Source organism: Entelurus aequoreus, linkage group LG27 (assembly GCF_033978785.1).
Source record: "Entelurus aequoreus isolate RoL-2023_Sb linkage group LG27, RoL_Eaeq_v1.1, whole genome shotgun sequence".
NCBI lineage: Eukaryota > Metazoa > Chordata > Actinopteri > Syngnathiformes > Syngnathidae > Entelurus > Entelurus aequoreus.
Genome location: NC_084757.1, coordinates 9549621 through 9569059, shown reverse-complemented (window position 1 = coordinate 9569059; position 19439 = coordinate 9549621). Strand labels below are relative to the sequence as shown.

Sequence of the window (19439 nt, the reverse complement as noted above, 5' to 3'; positions counted from 1 at the left end):
AAGACATGGATGACAAGAGTCTGATGTGGATGAACTTGACTGGCCTGCACAGAGTCCTGACCTGAACCCCGATAGAACACCTGTGGGATGAATTAGAATGGAGACTGAGAGCCAGGCCTTCTCCACCAACATCAGTGTGTGACCTCACCAATGCACTTTTGGAAGAATGGTGGAAAATTCCTATAAACACACTCCGCAACCTTGTGGACAGCCTTCCCAGATGAGTTGAAGCTGTAATAGCTAAAAAGGGTCATATTGAACCCTATGGGTTAGGAATGGGATGGCACTTCAAGTTCAAATTAATGTTAAAATAAAGCCAATAAATACATTTTGGTACCAAAATATTGGTATGGTGACAACCCTAGTGGTGAGTTTAGGGAAAGAAAAGGTGAAGTTGCAGACAGAAAGTCTTTTTACACGCTGCATGAACTTTTATGTGTGAAAAGTCAGGTGTTAAAGGCCTACTGAAATGAATTGTTTTTATTTAAACGGGAATAGCAGATCCATTCTATGTGTCATACTTGATCATTTCGCGATATTGCCATATTTTTGCTGAAAGGATTTAGTAGAGAAAATCGACGATAAAGTTCGCAACTTTTGCTCGCTGATAAAAAAAGCCTTGCCTGTACCGGAAGTAGCGTGACGTCACAAGAGCTAGTATTCCTCACAATTCCCCGTTGTTTACAATGGAGCGAGAGATTCAAAGCGACGATTACCCCATTAATTTGAGCGAGGATGAAAGATTCGTGGATGAGGAACGTTAGAGTGAAGGATTAGAGAGGCAGTGATGGACGTATCTTTTTTCGCTCTGACCGTAACTTAGGTACAAGCTGGCTCATTGGATTCCACACTCTCTCCTTTTTCTATTGTGGATCACGGATTTGTATTTTAAACCACCTCGGATACTATATCCTCTTGAAAATGAGAGTCGAGCGCGCGAAATGGACATTAACAGTGACTTTTATCTCCACGACAATACATCGGTCACACACTTAGCAACTGAGCTAACGTGATAGCATCGTTCTCAAATGAAGATAGAAACAAAAGAAATAAACCCCTGACTGGAAGGATAGACAGAAGATCAACAATACTATTAAACCATGGACATGTAACTACACGGTTAAACATTCTCAGCCTGGTAAGGCTTAACAATGCTGTTGCTAACGACGCTAAGGCTAATTTAGCAACTTAGCAACCGGACCTCACAGAACTATGATAAAAACATTAGCGCTCCACCTACGCCAGCCAGCCCTCATCTGCCCATCAACACCCGTGCTTACCTGCGTTCCAGCGATCGACGGCGCGACGAAGGACTTCATCCGTGGGTTTGGCGGCAAGCATCGGCTAGGCGTAGTAAGTAGTCCTTGTTGTGTTGCTGTAAGTATTGTACTTAGCCGCTAATACACCGATCGATCCCACCTACAACTTTCTTCTTTGCAGCCTCCATTGTTCATTAAACAAATTGCAAAATATTCACCAACACAGATGTCCAGAATACTGTGGAATTTTGTCGAAGAAAACAAGAGGTTTTTGTATCGGGTCGATGGGGTCCAACCGCTTCCGTGGATTTTGTGACGTCACGCGCATAAATCATATCCAAAGGAGTTTTTCAACCGGAAGTGTGGCGGGAAATTTAAAGGCCTACTGAAATGAATTTTTTTTATTTAAACGGGGATAGCAGATCTATTCTATGTGTCATACTTGATCATTTCGCGATAATGCCATATTTTTGCTGAAAGGATTTAGTATAGAACAACGACGATAAAGATTGCAACTTTTGGTATCTGATTAAAAAAAGGCTTGCCCCTACCGGAAGTAGCGTGACGTAGTCAGTTGAACATATACGCAAAGTTCCCTATTGTTTACAATGATGGCCGCATGAAGTGAGAGAGATTCGGACCGAGAAAGCGACAATTTCCCCATTAATTTGAGCGAGGATGAAAGATTTGTGGATGAGTAAAGTGCAAGTGAAGGACTAGTGGGGAGTTGAAGCTATTCAGATAGGGAAGATGCTGTGAGAGCCGGGGGTGACCTGATATTCAGCTGGGAATGACTACAACAGTAAATAAACACAAGACATATATATACTCTATTAGCCACAACACAACCAGGCTTATATTTAATATGCCACAAATTAATCCTGCATAAAAACACCTGCGTGTTTGTTATGCTAGCTCCTAGCTCCTATGCTAGCTCCTAGCTCCATAGAACACGCCAATACAATTCAAACACCTGATCAACACACACAATCACTCAGCCCAAAAGACCGTTCACCTAACCCAAGGTTCATAAAGCTTATATATTTAAAAAAAGTTACATACATACGCAAAAAAAAGTTGCGCACATACGGTCAAGCGATCAAATGTTTAGAAGCCAAAGCTGCATACTCACAGTAGCACGTCTGCGTCTTTGTCATCCAAATCAAAGTAATCCTGGTAAGAGTCTGTGTTGTCCCAGTTCTCTACAGGCGTCTGTGTATCGAAGTCAAAAGTCCTCCTGGTTAGAGTCTCTGTTATCCGAGTTCTTCCATCTTGACTGCATCTTTCGGGAATGTAAACAAAGAAGCGCCGGCTGTGTACTGTTGTTGCTGACTACGTTCGAAAAATACGTCCATTTCGCACCGACAACTTTCTTCTTTGCTTGCTCAGCTTCCTTCTCCATAATGCAATGAACATGATTGCAACAGATTCACGAACACAGATGTCCAGAATACTGTGGAATTATGAAATGAAAACAGAGCTTTTTCGTATTGGCTTCAATGTGGAAGGCATATCCGTGTTCGCCGGGCTACGTCACGCGCATACGTCATCCTCAGAGGCGTTTCGAACCGGAAGTTTAGCGGCAAATTTAAAATGTCACTTTATAAGTTAACCCGGCCGTATTGGCATGTGTTATAATGTTAAGATTTCATCATTGATAAATAAACTATCAGACTGCGTGGTCGCTAGTAGTGGCTTTCAGTAGGCCTTTAAAGACAGCCAATCAGGCTTCACATCAATCTAATGACACACACACGGCTTGACGTACAGACACACAAATGAGTACATCGGACACGTATTAGCAAATAGTTTTGCTCCAATAATACTTCCATATCTCTTTCTTTACAATCCTGTGACCAGTAAAATAGAGCGAGGTCATGTGGTTTGTGGTGCTGTGTGCAAAGAAAGAGACGCAGTGTCAGTGTGAGCACCTGTCCTTCACAGGTGAGCTACATGGAGATCTACTGTGAGCGCGTGCGCGACCTGCTCAACCCTAAAAACAAAGGCAACCTCCGAGTGCGAGAGCATCCTCTGATGGGACCCTACGTGGAGGACCTGTCCAAGCTGGCCGTCACCGACTACAACGACATCCAGGACCTGATGGACTCTGGCAACAAGGCCAGGTGATGCAGTCTGAGATAGTCCAGCACACTGCAGACAGACTGACTCTTAATCTGAGATAGTCCAGCACGCTGCAGACAGACTGACTATTAGTCTGAGATAGTCCAGCACGCTGCAGACAGACTGACTTAGTCTGAGATAGTCCAGCACGCTGCAGACAGACTGACTATTAGTCTGAGATAGTCCAGCACGCTGCAGACAGACTGACTATTAGTCTGAGATAGTCCAGCACGCTGCAGACGGACTGACTGTTAGTCTGAGATAGTCCAGAACGCTGCAGACACACGGACTGTTAGTCTGAGATAGTCCAGCACGCTGCAGACACACGGACTGACTTAGTCTGAGATAGTCCAGCACGCTGCAGACACACTGACTGTTAGTCTCTCCTGACAGGACTGTGGCCGCGACCAACATGAACGAGACCAGCAGTCGCTCCCACGCCGTCTTCAACATCATCTTCACTCAGAAACGCCACGATGCCGACACTGACAACACCTTAGAGAAGGTGAGAACCTCCATTTACAAACTTCATTGGTGCTTGAAAAGTTTGTATAGTGAAGCAAAATTCTCCATAAGAAACAATGTAAATATGAATGAGTTCCAGCCTCAACAAAAAGTCCATATTTTAGTGAAGTTTTATACACTTTGTACACAATATAATGTACTATACAGTACTTTACATCACACTTTGTACACAATATAAAGTACTATACAGTACTTTACATCACACTTTGTACACAATATAAAGTACTATACAGTACTTTACATCTCACTTTGTACACAATATAAAGTACTATACAGTACTCAACATCACACTTTGTACACAATATAAAGTGCTACACGGTACTGTATGTCACACTGTACACAATATAAAGTACTTTGCAGTACTTTGTACACAATATAAAGTACTATACAGTACTCAACATCACACTTTGTACACAATATAAAGTGCTACACGGTACTGTATGTCACACTTTGTACACAATATAAAGTACTATACAGTACTTTGTGCACAATATAAAGTACTACACAGTACAGTACATCACACGTTGTACACAATATAAAGTACTATACAGTACTGTGTTTCACACTTTGTACACAATATAAAGTACTGTATATCACACTTTGTACACAATATAAAGTACTACACAGTACTGTATGTCACAGTTTTTACACAATATAAAGTACTACACAGTACTGTATGTCACAGTTTGTACACAATATAAAGTACTATCCAGTACTGTATAGCAGCCTTTGTACACAATATAAAGCACTACACAGTACTGTATGTCACACTTTGTACACAATTTAAAGTACTATACAGTACGGTATATCACACTTTGTACACAATATAAAGTACTATACAGTACTTTGTGCACAATATAAAGTACTACACAGTACTGTACAACACACGTTGTACACAATATAAAGTACTATACAGTACTGTATATCACACTTTGTACACAATATAAAGTACTGTATATCACACTTTGTACACAATATAAAGTACTGTATATCACACTTTGTACGCAATATAACGTTCTATACAGTACTTTGTACACAATATAAAGTACTATACAATAGTGTATATCACACTTTGTACACAATATAAAGTACTATACAGTACTGTATATCACACTTTGTACACAATATAAAGTACTGTATATCACACTTTGTACACAATATAAAGTACTGTATATCACACTTTGTACGCAATATAACGTTCTATACAGTACTTTGTACACAATATAAAGTACTATACAATAGTGTATATCACACTTTGTACACAATATAAAGTACTATACAGTACTGTATATCACACTTTGTACACAATATAAAGTACTGTATATCACACTTTGTACACAATATAAAGTACTACACAGTACTGTATATCACACTTTGTACACAATATAAAGTACTGTATATCACACTTTGTACACAATATAAAGTACTACACAGTACTGTGTGTCACACTTTGTACACAATTGAAAGTACTATACAGTACGGTATATCACACTTTGTACACAATATAAAGTACTACACAGTACTGTATATCACACTTTGTACACAATATAAAGTACTACACAGTACTGTATATCACACTTTGTACACAATATAAAGTACTACACAGTACTGTATGTCACACTTTGTACACAATATAAAGTACTACACAGTACTGTATGTCACACTTTGTACACAATATAAAGTACTACACAGTACTGTATGTCACACTTTGTACACAATTTAAAGTACTACACAGTACTGTATGTCACACTTTGTACACAATATAAAGTACTACACAGTACTGTATGTCACACTTTGTACACAATTTAAAGTACTATACAGTACGGTATATCACACTTTGTACACAATATAAAGTACTACACAGTACTGTATATCACACTTTGTACACAATATAAGTACTATACAATACTGTATATCACACTTTGTACACAATATAAAGTACTGTGTATCACACTTTGTACACAATATAAAGTACTACACAGTACTGTATGTCACACTTTGTACACAATTTAAAGTACTATACAGTACGATATATCACACTTTGTACACAATATAAAGTACTATACAGTACTTTGTGCACAATATAAAGTACTACACAGTACTGTACAACACACGTTGTACACAATATAAAGTACTATACAGTACTGTATATCACACGTTGTACACAATATAAAGTACTATACAGTACTGTATATCACACTTTGTACACAATATAAAGTACTGTATATCACACTTTGTACGCAATATAAAGTACTCCACAGTACTGTATATCACACTTTGTACACAATATAAAGTACTACACAGTACTGTATGTCACACTTTGTACACAATATAAAGTACTACACAGTACTGTATGTCACAGTTTGTACACAATATAAAGTACTATCCAGTACTGTATAGCAGCCTTTGTACACAATATAAAGCACTACACAGTACTGTATGTCACACTTTGTACACAATTTAAAGCACTATACAGTACGGTATATCACACTTTGTACACCATATAAAGTACTATACAGTACTTTGTGCACAATATAAAGTACTACACAGTACTGTACAACACACGTTGTACACAATATAAAGTACTATACAGTACTGTATATCACACTTTGTACACAATATAAAGTACTGTATATCACACTTTGTACACAATATAAAGTACTGTATATCACACTTTGTACGCAATATAACGTTCTATACAGTACTTTGTACACAATATAAAGTACTATACAATAGTGTATATCACACTTTGTACACAATATAAAGTACTACACAGTACTGTATATCACACTTTGTACACAATATAAAGTACTATACAGTACTGTATATCACACTTTGTACACAATATAAAGTACTGTATATCACACTTTGTACACAATATAAAGTACTACACAGTACTGTATGTCACACTTTGTACACAATTTAAAGTACTATACAGTACGGTATATCACACTTTGTACACAATATAAAGTACTATACAGTACTTTGTGCACAATATAAAGTACTACACAGTACTGTACAACACACGTTGTACACAATATAAAGTACTATACAGTACTGTATATCACACGTTGTACACAATATAAAGTACTATACAGTACTGTATATCACACTTTGTACACAATATAAAGTACTGTATATCACACTTTGTACACAATATAAAGTACTACACAGTACTGTATGTCACACTTTGTACACAATATAAAGTACTACACAGTACTGTATGTCAAACTTTGTACACAATATAAAGTACTACACAGTACTGTATGTCACAGTTTGTACACAATATAAAGTACTATCCAGTACTGTATAGCAGCCTTTGTACACAATATAAAGCACTACACAGTACTGTATGTCACACTTTGTACACAATTTAAAGTACTATACAGTACGGTATATCACACTTTGTACACAATATAAAGTACTATACAGTACTTTGTGCACAATATAAAGTACTACACAGTACTGTACAACACACGTTGTACACAATATAAAGTACTATACAGTACTGTATATCACACTTTGTACACAATATAAAGTACTGTATATCACACTTTGTACACAATATAAAGTACTGTATATCACACTTTGTACGCAATATAACGTTCTATACAGTACTTTGTACACAATATAAAGTACTATACAATAGTGTATATCACACTTTGTACACAATATAAAGTACTACACAGTACTGTATATCACACTTTGTACACAATATAAAGCACTACACAGTACTGTATGTCACACTTTGTACACAATTTAAAGTACTATACAGTACGGTATATCACACTTTGTACACAATATAAAGTACTATACAGTACTTTGTGCACAATATAAAGTACTACACAGTACTGTACAACACACGTTGTACACAATATAAAGTACTATACAGTACTGTATATCACACTTTGTACACAATATAAAGTACTGTATATCACACTTTGTACACAATATAAAGTACTGTATATCACACTTTGTACGCAATATAACGTTCTATACAGTACTTTGTACACAATATAAAGTACTATACAATAGTGTATATCACACTTTGTACACAATATAAAGTACTACACAGTACTGTATATCACACTTTGTACACAATATAAAGTACTATACAGTACTGTATATCACACTTTGTACACAATATAAAGTACTGTATATCACACTTTGTACACAATATAAAGTACTACACAGTACTGTATGTCACACTTTGTACACAATTTAAAGTACTATACAGTACGGTATATCACACTTTGTACACAATATAAAGTACTATACAGTACTTTGTGCACAATATAAAGTACTACACAGTACTGTACAACACACGTTGTACACAATATAAAGTACTATACAGTACTGTATATCACACGTTGTACACAATATAAAGTACTATACAGTACTGTATATCACACTTTGTACACAATATAAAGTACTGTATATCACACTTTGTACACAATATAAAGTACTATACAGTACTGTATGTCACACTTTGTACACAATATAAAGTACTCCATAGTACTGTATATCACACTTTGTACACAATATAAAGTACTACACAGTACTGTATGTCACACTTTGTACACAATATAAAGTACTGTACATCACACTTTGTACGCAATATAACGTTTTATACAGTACTTTGTACACAATATAAAGTACTATACAATAGTGTATATCACACTTTGTACACAATATAAAGTACTATACAGCAGTGGTCCCCAACCACCGGTCCGCGGACCGATTGGTACCGGGCCGCACAAGAAATTTAAAAAAAAAATTGTTTTATTTTTATTTATTTTTTTATGAAATCAACATAAAAAACTCAATATATACATTATATATCAATATAGATCAATAGTACAGTCCGTAAGCACACATGATTGTATTTCTTTATGGGGGAAAAAAAATAAAAACAATTTAAATACCCCCACCCCCCACCCCCACCGGTCCGTGGGACAAATTTTCAAGCGTTGACCGGTCCGCACCTACAAAAAGGTTGGGGACCACTGCTATACAGTACTGTATATCACACTTTGTACACAATATAAAGTACTATACCGTACTGTATATCACACTTTGTACACAATATAAAGTACTATACCGTACTGTATATCACACTTTGTACACAATATAAAGTACTACACAGTACTGTATATCACACTTTGTACACAATATAAAGTACTACACAGTACTGTATATCACACTTTGTACACAATATAAAGTACTACACAGTACTGTATATCACACTTTGTACACAATATAAAGTACTATACAGTACTGTATGGTGGAAAATGAAGTGTACGTACACAGAGACGCGTCGGCACATATCCAGCTCTATCTAAAGTTGGCAAATAGAAGGGTCGGTACACAACCACTGTCTTGTGCAGGTCTCCTAATAACCTTTTCTTCATGCTTTGCTTTCAGGTCAGTAAGATCAGTTTGGTGGATTTGGCCGGCAGCGAAAGAGCCGATTCCACCGGAGCCAAAGGAACCAGGCTGAAGGTAGGAAAAGTTGTGTATTAAAATGAATCGACGTACTCATAAGTAATAATTGTTTGGGATATTCAGCATTCAGGTGAAATGTCAGGATGAAGCTATAAGTGGGAGTGTTGAGTCTCTTCTAATATTTAATATAAATATGCATTGACAATGTAATGTAGAGGTGCAGCGTGGTGTATGTTGTGTATATTCCGGGTTTCCCACACATTCATTTATTTGTGGCGGCCCGCCACGAAAGAATTACGTCCGCCACAAATAAAAAAGAAAAATTTAAAAAAAAATTTCCGTCCTCTCCAGCTTCTCAGGCAAATCATATAGTTGATGGTGATGCCCGTATCTGCTGTTCAGATTTACTTTACAAAAGAGAAGTGTAGGATACTTCTCTTGTTGCCTTATTTGTATTTGTCTTTATTAAATGTGTTTATATTAGAAACACAGCATGTGTATATAACAAAGGGTGCAAAGGCAGTAGGAAACACATGGTTAAGTGTAGGGAGTAAAATTGATGGCAGTCTAAAGTTCAAGATTTTTGGAGCTCTTTGGTCAGTGGATCAGATGTTTGATGAAGCTCTGTGTCTATCTACCACCACTACTGTTTTCTGTTTATTTGTTACTGACTGTGGCAGGACACCTCTGCCTCTGTTTCACTTTATGTTGCTGGTAAATAATATGGTTGTAGTAGTAGGCTAAAGTTAAATTATTTAGTATGCACTAATTAAAGGGGCAGAGCTTTGAGACATTTTAGCTTTTATATTTTATAAGATACATTTTTTGTAAGAACCACAATTAATAAATATATTTCAGTGAATAACTTATTGTTCAAATCTGTATATAAATATGTACATAAAGTGTTGTAATTATATTGTAAAATGGATGGATGGATGGACGTTTAAAACAAAACTGTTATTATTAATTAGTAATTAGTAAGTATACATTTTTTGAGCCTTTTTAGAGAAAATCAAATCATTGTAGTAAATTATGCAAATTACTCGATGATGTCATGGTGACCACGCCTATAGCCACGCCCCCACCGCCACAGGTATCTTGGCAGTTTATGGGAAACACTGTATTCCCTTCTAATATTTGATATAAATACATGAAAAGCATGGACAATGTAATGTAGAGGTCCAGTTGTTGTGTATATTCTCTTCTTCATCACACATTCTCTGTCACAGGAAGGAGCTAACATCAACAAATCTCTAACCACGCTGGGAAAAGTCATCTCCGCTTTAGCAGATGTGGTAATTAATATTTTACCTGCACCCATCTCAATAAAAGATACATTTGATTTATGTGCCACTGCTTCCTTCTAGGACTCGGGACCCAACAAGGTAAAAGACTAAGCAAAAATGGTGGTACAAACCAAAGTGTCATTTCCCTCACTGAGCTAATCCTTGATCTGTCTGACACGCAGAACAAAAAGAAGAAGAAGGCAGAAAGTTTTATTCCCTACAGAGACTCCGTCCTCACCTGGCTGCTCCGAGAGAATCTGGGTATGGACTCAGCAAGTCTAACACCATCGTTACATCCTTCCTGTCAACTCTTCTCACCCGCCAGGTGGGAACTCTCGCACCGCCATGGTCGCCGCGCTGAGCCCGGCCGACATCAACTATGACGAGACGCTCAGCACGCTCAGGTAGAGAGAGACGCCTCTTCCCTCCGGGCACCTTTTCTGCTACCTCTTTATCCGCGCAGGTACGCCGACCGCGCCAAGCAGATCCGCTGCAACGCCGTCATCAACGAGGATCCCAACAACCGGCTGGTGCGCGAGCTGAAGGAGGAGGTGTCCCGTCTCAAGGATCTCCTCTTCGCCCAGGGTCTGGGCGACATCATCGACAGTAAGGACTTCTTTTACCTCACTGACAGGACACATTGTAGAAAAATAAATACAAACATTGGAAAAATACGATATATTTTTTTCAATCATGATGATGCCAATAGTTATATTTTTTTTCACTTTTACTCAAATCAAATCAAGCTTTATTTATAAAGTGCTTTTCAGACACGAAAGAAAATGCAACGCAAAGTGCTTTACAAAGTTAAAAACCAGGGATGTCCGATAATGGCTTTTTGCCGATATCCGATACTCCGATATTGTCCAACTCTTTAATTACTGATACCGATATCAACCGATACCGATATCAACCGATATATGCAGTCGTGGAATTAACACATTATTATGCCTAATTTGGACAACCAGGTATGGTGAAGATAAGGTACTTTTTTTTAAAAATTAGTAAAATAAGATAAATAAATTAAAAACATTTTCTTGAATAAAAAAGAAAGTACAACAATATAAAAACAGTTACATAGAAACTAGTAATGAATGAAAATTAGTAAAATGAACTGTTAAAGGTTAGTACTATTAGTGGAGCAGCAGCACGCACAATCATGTGTGCTTACGGACTGTATCCCTTGCAGACTGTATTGATATATATTGATATATAAGTCACAATCTTCGTTCAATGAATGTTCTGCAATTTGTCGTCCCCAAAGTAAGAACTGAACTGGGCAAGAAAGCATTTAGGTTTTCAGCAGCGAAGGCTTGGAATAACCTACAATCGAATATTAAACTTCAAACCCTTGTCACGTTGAATGAGTTTAAAGCTTCTGTGAAAGGACTGCAGTCTACCTTGTCTGTATGCACATGTGTTATGTGAGCAAGTTTTAATGTCGTAAATGTGATGTTTTATGTATTTGTTTACTGTTTTTAATGTAACCTTGCTGCTGCCCTCTTGGCCAGGTCTCCCTTGGAAAAGAGATCTTTGATCTCAATGGGATTTTACCCGGTTAAATAAAGGCTAATAATAATAATATAATGTAGGAAGCAGAATATTAATAACAGAAAGAAACAACCCTTTTGTGTGAATGAGTGTAAATGGGGGAGGGAGGTTTTTTGGGTTGGTGCACTAATTGTAAGTGTATCTTGTGTTTTTTATGTTGATTTAATAAATAATAAAAAGATAAAAATAAAAAAAACAAAAAAAACCCGATACCGATAATAAAAAAAACGATACCGATAATTTCCGATATTACATTTTAACGCATATATCGGCCGATAATATCGGCAGGCCGATATTATCGGACATCCCTATTAAAAACAATACCCCAGTGACCCATATCCCCCATTATCACATACGTACGCAAGGACACAGATTCCAAACACCAACACACACACACAACATACACACATTTGCAACTATATGGACCAATGATTGCCATACTTGCCAACCCTCACGATTTTCCCGGGAGACTCACGAATTTCAGTGCCCCTCGCGAAAATCTCCCGGGGCAACCGTTCTCCTGAATTTCTCCTGATTTCCACCCGGACAACAATATTGGGGGGTGTGGTGTGCCTTAAAGGCACTGCCTTTAGCGTCCTCTCTCACCTGAAAAGAAGACTATTACCGTATTTTTCGGAGTGTAAGTCGCTCCGGAGTATAAGTCGCATACTTGCCAACCTTGAGACCTCCGATACCGGGAGGTGGGGGGTGGGGGGCGTGGTTAATAGGGGAGTATATTTACAGCTAGAATTCACCAACTCAAGTATTTCATATATATATATATATATATATATATATATATATATATATATATATATATATATATATATATATATATATATTAGGGCTGCAACAACTAATCGATTAAATCGATTATAAAAATAGTTGCCGATTAATTTAGTCATCGATTCGTTGGATCTATGCTATGCGCATGCGCAGAGGCTTTTTTTTATTTTTTATTTTTAAATATATATTTATATATATATATATATTTTTTTAAATAAACCTTTATTTATAAACTGCAACATGTACAAACAGCTGAGAAACAATAATCAATATAAGTATGGTGCCAGTATGCTGGGTTTTTTCAATAAAATACTGGAAAGGACAGAAATGTAGTTTGTCTCTTTTATCCGATTATTAATCGATTAATCGAAGTAATAATCAACAGATTAATCGATTATCAAATTAATCGTTAGTTGCAGCCCTAATATATATGTATATATATATATATGTATGTATGTATGTATGTACACTACCGTTCAAAAGTTTGGGGTCACCCAAACAATTTAGTGGAATAGCCTTCATTTCTAAGAACAAGAATAGACTGTCGAGTTTCAGATGAAAGTTCTCTTTTTCTGGCCATTTTGAGCTTTTAATTGACCCCGCAAATGTGATGCTCCAGAAACTCAATCTGCTCCAAGGAAGGTCAGTTTTGTAGCTTCTGTAACGAGCTAAACTGTTTTCAGATGTGTGAACATGATTGCACAAGGGTTTTCTAATCATCAATTAGCCTGCTGAGCCAATGAGCAAACACATTGTACCATTAGAACACTGGAGTGATAGTTGCTGGAAATGGGCCTCTATACACCTATGCAGATATTGCACCAAAAACCAGACATTTGCAGCTAGAATAGTCATTTACCACATTAGCAATGTATAGAGTGTATTTCTTTAAAGTTAAGACTAGTTTAAAGTTATCTTCATTGAAAAGTACAGTGCTTTTCCTTCAAAAATAAGGACATTTCAATGTGACCCCAAACTTTTGAACGGTAGTGTATATATATATATATATATATATATATATATATATATATATATATATATATATATATATATATATATATATATATATATATATATATGTATGTATGTATGTATGTATGTATGTATGAAATACTTGACTTTCAGTGAATTCTAGCTATATATGTATATATATTTATTTTATTATACATATAAATAAAATAAATACTTGAATTTCAGTGTTCCGGGGGCTATCCAGTAGATGGCAGTATTGTCCTGTTTAACTTCTCCTCCGTTCATGACTCGGCCACCGTGTTCAATGGAGAAGTCTGTTGTACAAAATGTACAGGCAACATAATTACATACCCCTTCCCTTTCGAACTGTCCTGGATGAACTGAAATTCTTGTTTCCATTCGTTTTGGAACTTGCAAGCATATTTCTTCATCTTGCTCGTCGACGGCGTCGCCATGTCTGTAACTTCCTCGTTCTTCTGCTTCGTCTCCTTGTTGTGTGCGCAGTTGTGCGCTCTACTCTCTAAAAGCCGTAGATGTTATGACGTCATTGGGCAGGCAAGCTGTTTATATTGTGGGAAAGCGGACGTGAGAACAGGCTGTCCCCACTCAGGTCCGCATTGAGCTGGAGGGGGCGTGGCCTCCAGCTCCGGCTGAATACCGGGAGTTTGTCGGGAGAAAATTTCTGCCGGGAGGTTGTCGGGAGAGGCGCTGAATACCGGGAGTCTCCCGCTAAAAACGGGAGGGTTGGCAAGTATGCATAAGTCGCTCCTGAGTATAAGTCGCACCCCCGGCCAAACTATGAAAAAACTGCGACGTATAGTCAGAATATACGGTGTATATATATATATATATATATATATATATATATATATATATATATATATATATATATATATATATATATATATATATATATATATATATATATATATATAAATAATCCATTCATGAATGAGTATATCCGTTCGGCCACCGTGTTCAATGGAGAAGTCTGATTTACAAAACAGTAGATCGTTTGATTGTAATGTGCACCTTAGTTGTAGTTTTCTTGAACAAATTTGGAGGTGTTGCCATGTGAAATCGCTAATGCTAATCAATAACATGTCAATTCCAAAGCCAGTGTATATTAGCATCAAGCTAGTGCATGTTTGGGAAAGTGGAGCCTTACTTAAATTACGTACGAGCGTTTGTTTGACTCAATTTCTTTGTTGGCTTTGAAAATTGCAACATTAATTAGTGGTAGTTTGGCTGAGTCCGCTCTCAGTGCTGCTGGAGTGACCGCCAAGTGCCAAAGTGCATAGTCGGCAACCGGGCGTGATGTCATGGGCAACACAGGTACCCTAACTTGGCACTGTTGGATTTTACGTGTTTCGGTGCCGGTGAGATTTGATGGGTGCCAAAAAAAACTGGATTTGGTACCCATCCCAAATGTTGACATATTTTTACCATTAAGTAAATGTTCAACGTTTCAGTACTTTTTACCATTAAATAAATGTTCAATGTTTCAGTACTTTTTGATATAAAATAAATGTTCAATGTTTCAGTACTTTTTACCATTAAGTTAAATGTTCAATGTTTCAGTACTTTTTATAATTAAGTAAATGTTCAATGTTTCAGTACTTTTTACCATTAAGTAAATGTTCAATGTTTCAGTACTTTTTACCATTAAGTAAATGTTCAATGTTTCAGTACTTTTTACTATGAAATAAATTTTCAATGTTTCAGTACTTTTTACCATTAAGTAAATGTTCAATGTTTCAGTACTTTTTACCATTAAATAAATGTTCAATGTTTCAGTACTTTTTACCATTAAGTAAAAGTTCAATGTTTCAGTACTTTTTACCATTAAGTAAATGTTCAATGTTTCAGTACTTTTTACCACTACGTAAATGTTCAATGTTTCAGTACTTTTTATAATTAAGTAAATGTTCAATGTTTCAGTACTTTTTACCATTAAGTAAATGTTCAATGTTTCAGTACTTTTTACCATTAAATAAATGTTCAATGTTTCAGTACTTTTTACCATTAAGTAAATGTTCAATGTTTCAGTACTTTTTACCATTAAATAAATGTTCAATGTTTCAGTACTTTTTACCATTAAGTAAATGTTCAATGTTTCAGTACTTTTTACCATTAAGTAAATGTTCAATGTTTCAGTACTTTTGACCATTAAGTAAATGTTCAATGTTTCAGTACTTTTGACCATTAAGTAAATGTTCAATGTTTCAGTACTTTTGACCATTAAATAAATGTTCCATGTTTCAGTACTTTTTACCATTAAGTAAATGTTCAATGTTTCAGTACTTTTTACCGTTACGTAAATGTTCAATGTAGTATTTGTACATGATGACGTCACATGGGTCAAGTGTTTTTAGATGATTAAGTAGTATTTGTACATGATGACGTCACATGGGTCAAGTGTTTTTGGATGATTAAGTAGTATTTGTACATGATGACGTCACATGGGTCAAGTGTTTTTAGATGATGAAGTAGTATTTGTACATGATGATGTCACATGGGTCAAGTGTTTTTAGATGATGAAGTAGTATTTGTACATGATGATGTCACATGGGTCAAGTGTTTTTAGATGATTAAGTAGTATTTGTACATGATGACGTCACATGGGTCTTGTGTTTTTGGATGATGAAGTAGTATTTGTACATGATGACGTCACATGGGTCAAGTGTTTTTGGATGATTAAGTAGTATTTGTACATGATGACGTCACATGGGTCAAGTGTTTTTAGATGATTAAGTAGTATTTGTACATGATGACGTCACATGGGTCAAGTGTTTTTGGATGATGAAGTAGTATTTGTACATGATGACGTCACATGGGTCAAGTGTTTTTAGATGATTAAGTAGTATTTGTACATGATGACGTCACATGGGTCAAGTGTTTTTAGATGATTAAGTAGTATTTGTACATGATGACGTCACATGGGTCAAGTGTTTTTGGATGATTAAGTAGTATTTGTACATGATGACGTCACATGGGTCAAGTGTTTTTGGATGATTAAGTAGTATTTGTACATGATGACGTCACATGGGTCAAGTGTTTTTAGATGATTAAGTAGTATTTGTACCTGATGACGTCACATGGGTCAAGTGTTTTTGGATGATGAAGTAGTATTTGTACATGATGACGTCACATGGGTCAAGTGTTTTTAGATGATTAAGTAGTATTTGTACATGATGACGTCACATGGGTCAAGTGTTTTTGGATGATTAAGTAGTATTTGTACATGATGACGTCACATGGGTCAAGTGTTTTTGGATGATTAAGTAGTATTTGTACATGATGACGTCACATGGGTCAAGTGTTTTCGGATGATTAAGTAGTATTTGTACATGATGACGTCACATGGGTCAAGTGTTTTTAGATGATGAAGTAGTATTTGTACATGATGCAACCCGAACTCATTAAGGGACGACCAAATTCCCAGGGTAAGCTACACCCAACTATTAGTTCACTCGTCAATGAAACTGCCCGTCACGGTAATCGAGACACAATGGCCTGAGTTGACCACTTATTTACAATTTTAATGCAATGGCAGGCTCGGCAAAAATGCAATCAATCTATCAAAATCACCAATCTGTGCCTGGGATTACAAAACAGTGTTTGACTTACAGACTTCAGGACAGACTCCTAAAGCAGATTTTATATAAAAAGGCTCTGCTCACCTTGTATTGGCCATTTGAGTCTGTCCAGAAGATTGCAAGAAGTCATCAATTAACAGCGTGCCATCTCGGACAAAGCCCCCAAATTGTTGCGTTGACCAGCGTTCCTCCAATGGGGAATTCAAATTGCTAGTCTCTCCCAGATTCTTTTTATGGCAATAAGCTGATGTTTATATTGAATCAACAGGCAGTAGTTGGTATTTTGTGGTTTATTCTCCAAGCTTAGAGGACTAACGTGAGACCAACCCAGTACACCAGCGTTTCCTCGCCCGGTCCGGATCGGTCTCTCCCAACCCACCGAACTGTGATCTTCTCCCTGTCCCTCGCCCCCACTCCCGTTGTTTAGACTACTCCGAGTCATCTCTACTCTGACACATTCCAATCTAGAAGGCCGACACCTTACTATGAGACTCAAAAAAAGGAAGTATACTAGCTATTCTTTATATGACTATAGGAGTTTAGAAAGAAGTAACACTTAAATATGGATATGATTCTGATCTGCTTCCAACACGTCACATGGGTCAAGTGTTTTTAGATGATTAAGTAGTATTTGTACATGATGACGTCACATGGGTCAAGTGTTTTTGGATGATTAAGTAGTATTTGTACATGATGACGTCACATGGGTCAAGTGTTTTTGGATGATTAAGTAGTATTTGTACATGATGATGTCAGACTACCTCACTTGGGTCAACACTGACTTGGCATAAAACCACTACCAGCATTTGAGTCTTAATGGTCCTTCTAAGCACATGTTGTTTTTGCCATGACATTGTCTGTTTATTTTTACGCCGATACAAAAGTGTCAGGTGGTTTGCATACCATGGCGTATTGGCAGGAGTGTTTCTACTACGCTGATGTACTGTACACTGGCTGGTATAATACAAGTATGGTCCAGGAGGTAACACAAATCAATGTTTGTCTTCCTCTCTTCCTCTCTGTGTCTACCTCACGTCGCCTTCAAGCATTCCCAGGCTCCGCCGCTGAGATCCAGGATTTGAAATGTGTGTTTCCTGCCTCTTCTTCCCTCAAAATGCAAGATTTTTTGTGCTCTCTGCTGGCTTGTTGGTTTTCATTTTGTATGTGTTACTATCATTTGAATAATGTCCACCATTGTGTGAGGTAGAAGAACAGTTACACATGGAATGGTGTTTAAAATGCACCGGGGAGCTAAACTCCTGCACGCTGGCAATTAAAGATGTCTAATAATGACTGCCAATTACTTTGCTTTTATGTTGCATTTGTCCTACTGAGTTGTGCTGGTGCTTATCTGAAATGAGGCTTCATTTTTGAATGGTATTCTGCAGCTTGAATCTATTTCATTGTGATTTTGTCCTGTTTTATATATTCTTTCTGCTGGCTGGCTGGCTGGCCTCGCTTGTTGTTATTATTACAGGCTCCTCTTTTTTTCTGTCTGCATCTGTTTGGTTTGCTCACCTTCGACCACTTCCTGCACACAGACCAGAACAATAATGGGTAAAGGCCAAGCTGTCAATCATTTCCTCTCCACAGTGACCAACGCCATGACGGGTATGAGTCCCTCCCCGTCTCTGTCCGCCTTGTCCAGCCGGGCCGGATCCATCGCCAGCCTGCACGACCGCATCATGTTCAGCCCGGGCAGCGAGCAGGCCATCGAGCGCCTTAAGGTGACAAACTACTACTTGATTTGACACTTGTTTGAGTAACAGGATTGAACGTAACAACAATGAGTGTTAGCATAGAATGAAGCCGGAGTACCCAGAGGGAACCCACGCAGTCATGGGGAGAACATGCAAACTCCACACGGGGATCGAAACCATGGCTTTATTCCAAAA

At 37.1% G+C, this 19439-nt stretch overlaps 1 protein-coding gene across 4 annotated transcripts in view; it reads left to right on the top strand.

Annotated features, from left to right (window-relative positions):
• Nucleotides 1-19439, top strand: part of kif1aa (kinesin family member 1Aa) — a 132107-nt gene that overhangs the window by 26752 nt on the left and 85916 nt on the right. For 3 of the 4 annotated variants that reach the window (XM_062038686.1, XM_062038687.1, XM_062038685.1), the window contains exons 6-15: nucleotides 3204-3382; nucleotides 3774-3885; nucleotides 9330-9407; nucleotides 10580-10645; nucleotides 10718-10735; nucleotides 10819-10897; nucleotides 10962-11040; nucleotides 11100-11242; nucleotides 18591-18629; nucleotides 19138-19271. In XM_062038686.1, coding sequence (XP_061894670.1) covers nucleotides 3204-3382; nucleotides 3774-3885; nucleotides 9330-9407; nucleotides 10580-10645; nucleotides 10718-10735; nucleotides 10819-10897; nucleotides 10962-11040; nucleotides 11100-11242; nucleotides 18591-18629; nucleotides 19138-19271 — 927 coding nt within the window. The remainder of the gene's footprint in view (nucleotides 1-3203; nucleotides 3383-3773; nucleotides 3886-9329; nucleotides 9408-10579; nucleotides 10646-10717; nucleotides 10736-10818; nucleotides 10898-10961; nucleotides 11041-11099; nucleotides 11243-18590; nucleotides 18630-19137; nucleotides 19272-19439) is intronic. The other variant, XM_062038688.1, reaches the window with a different exon arrangement.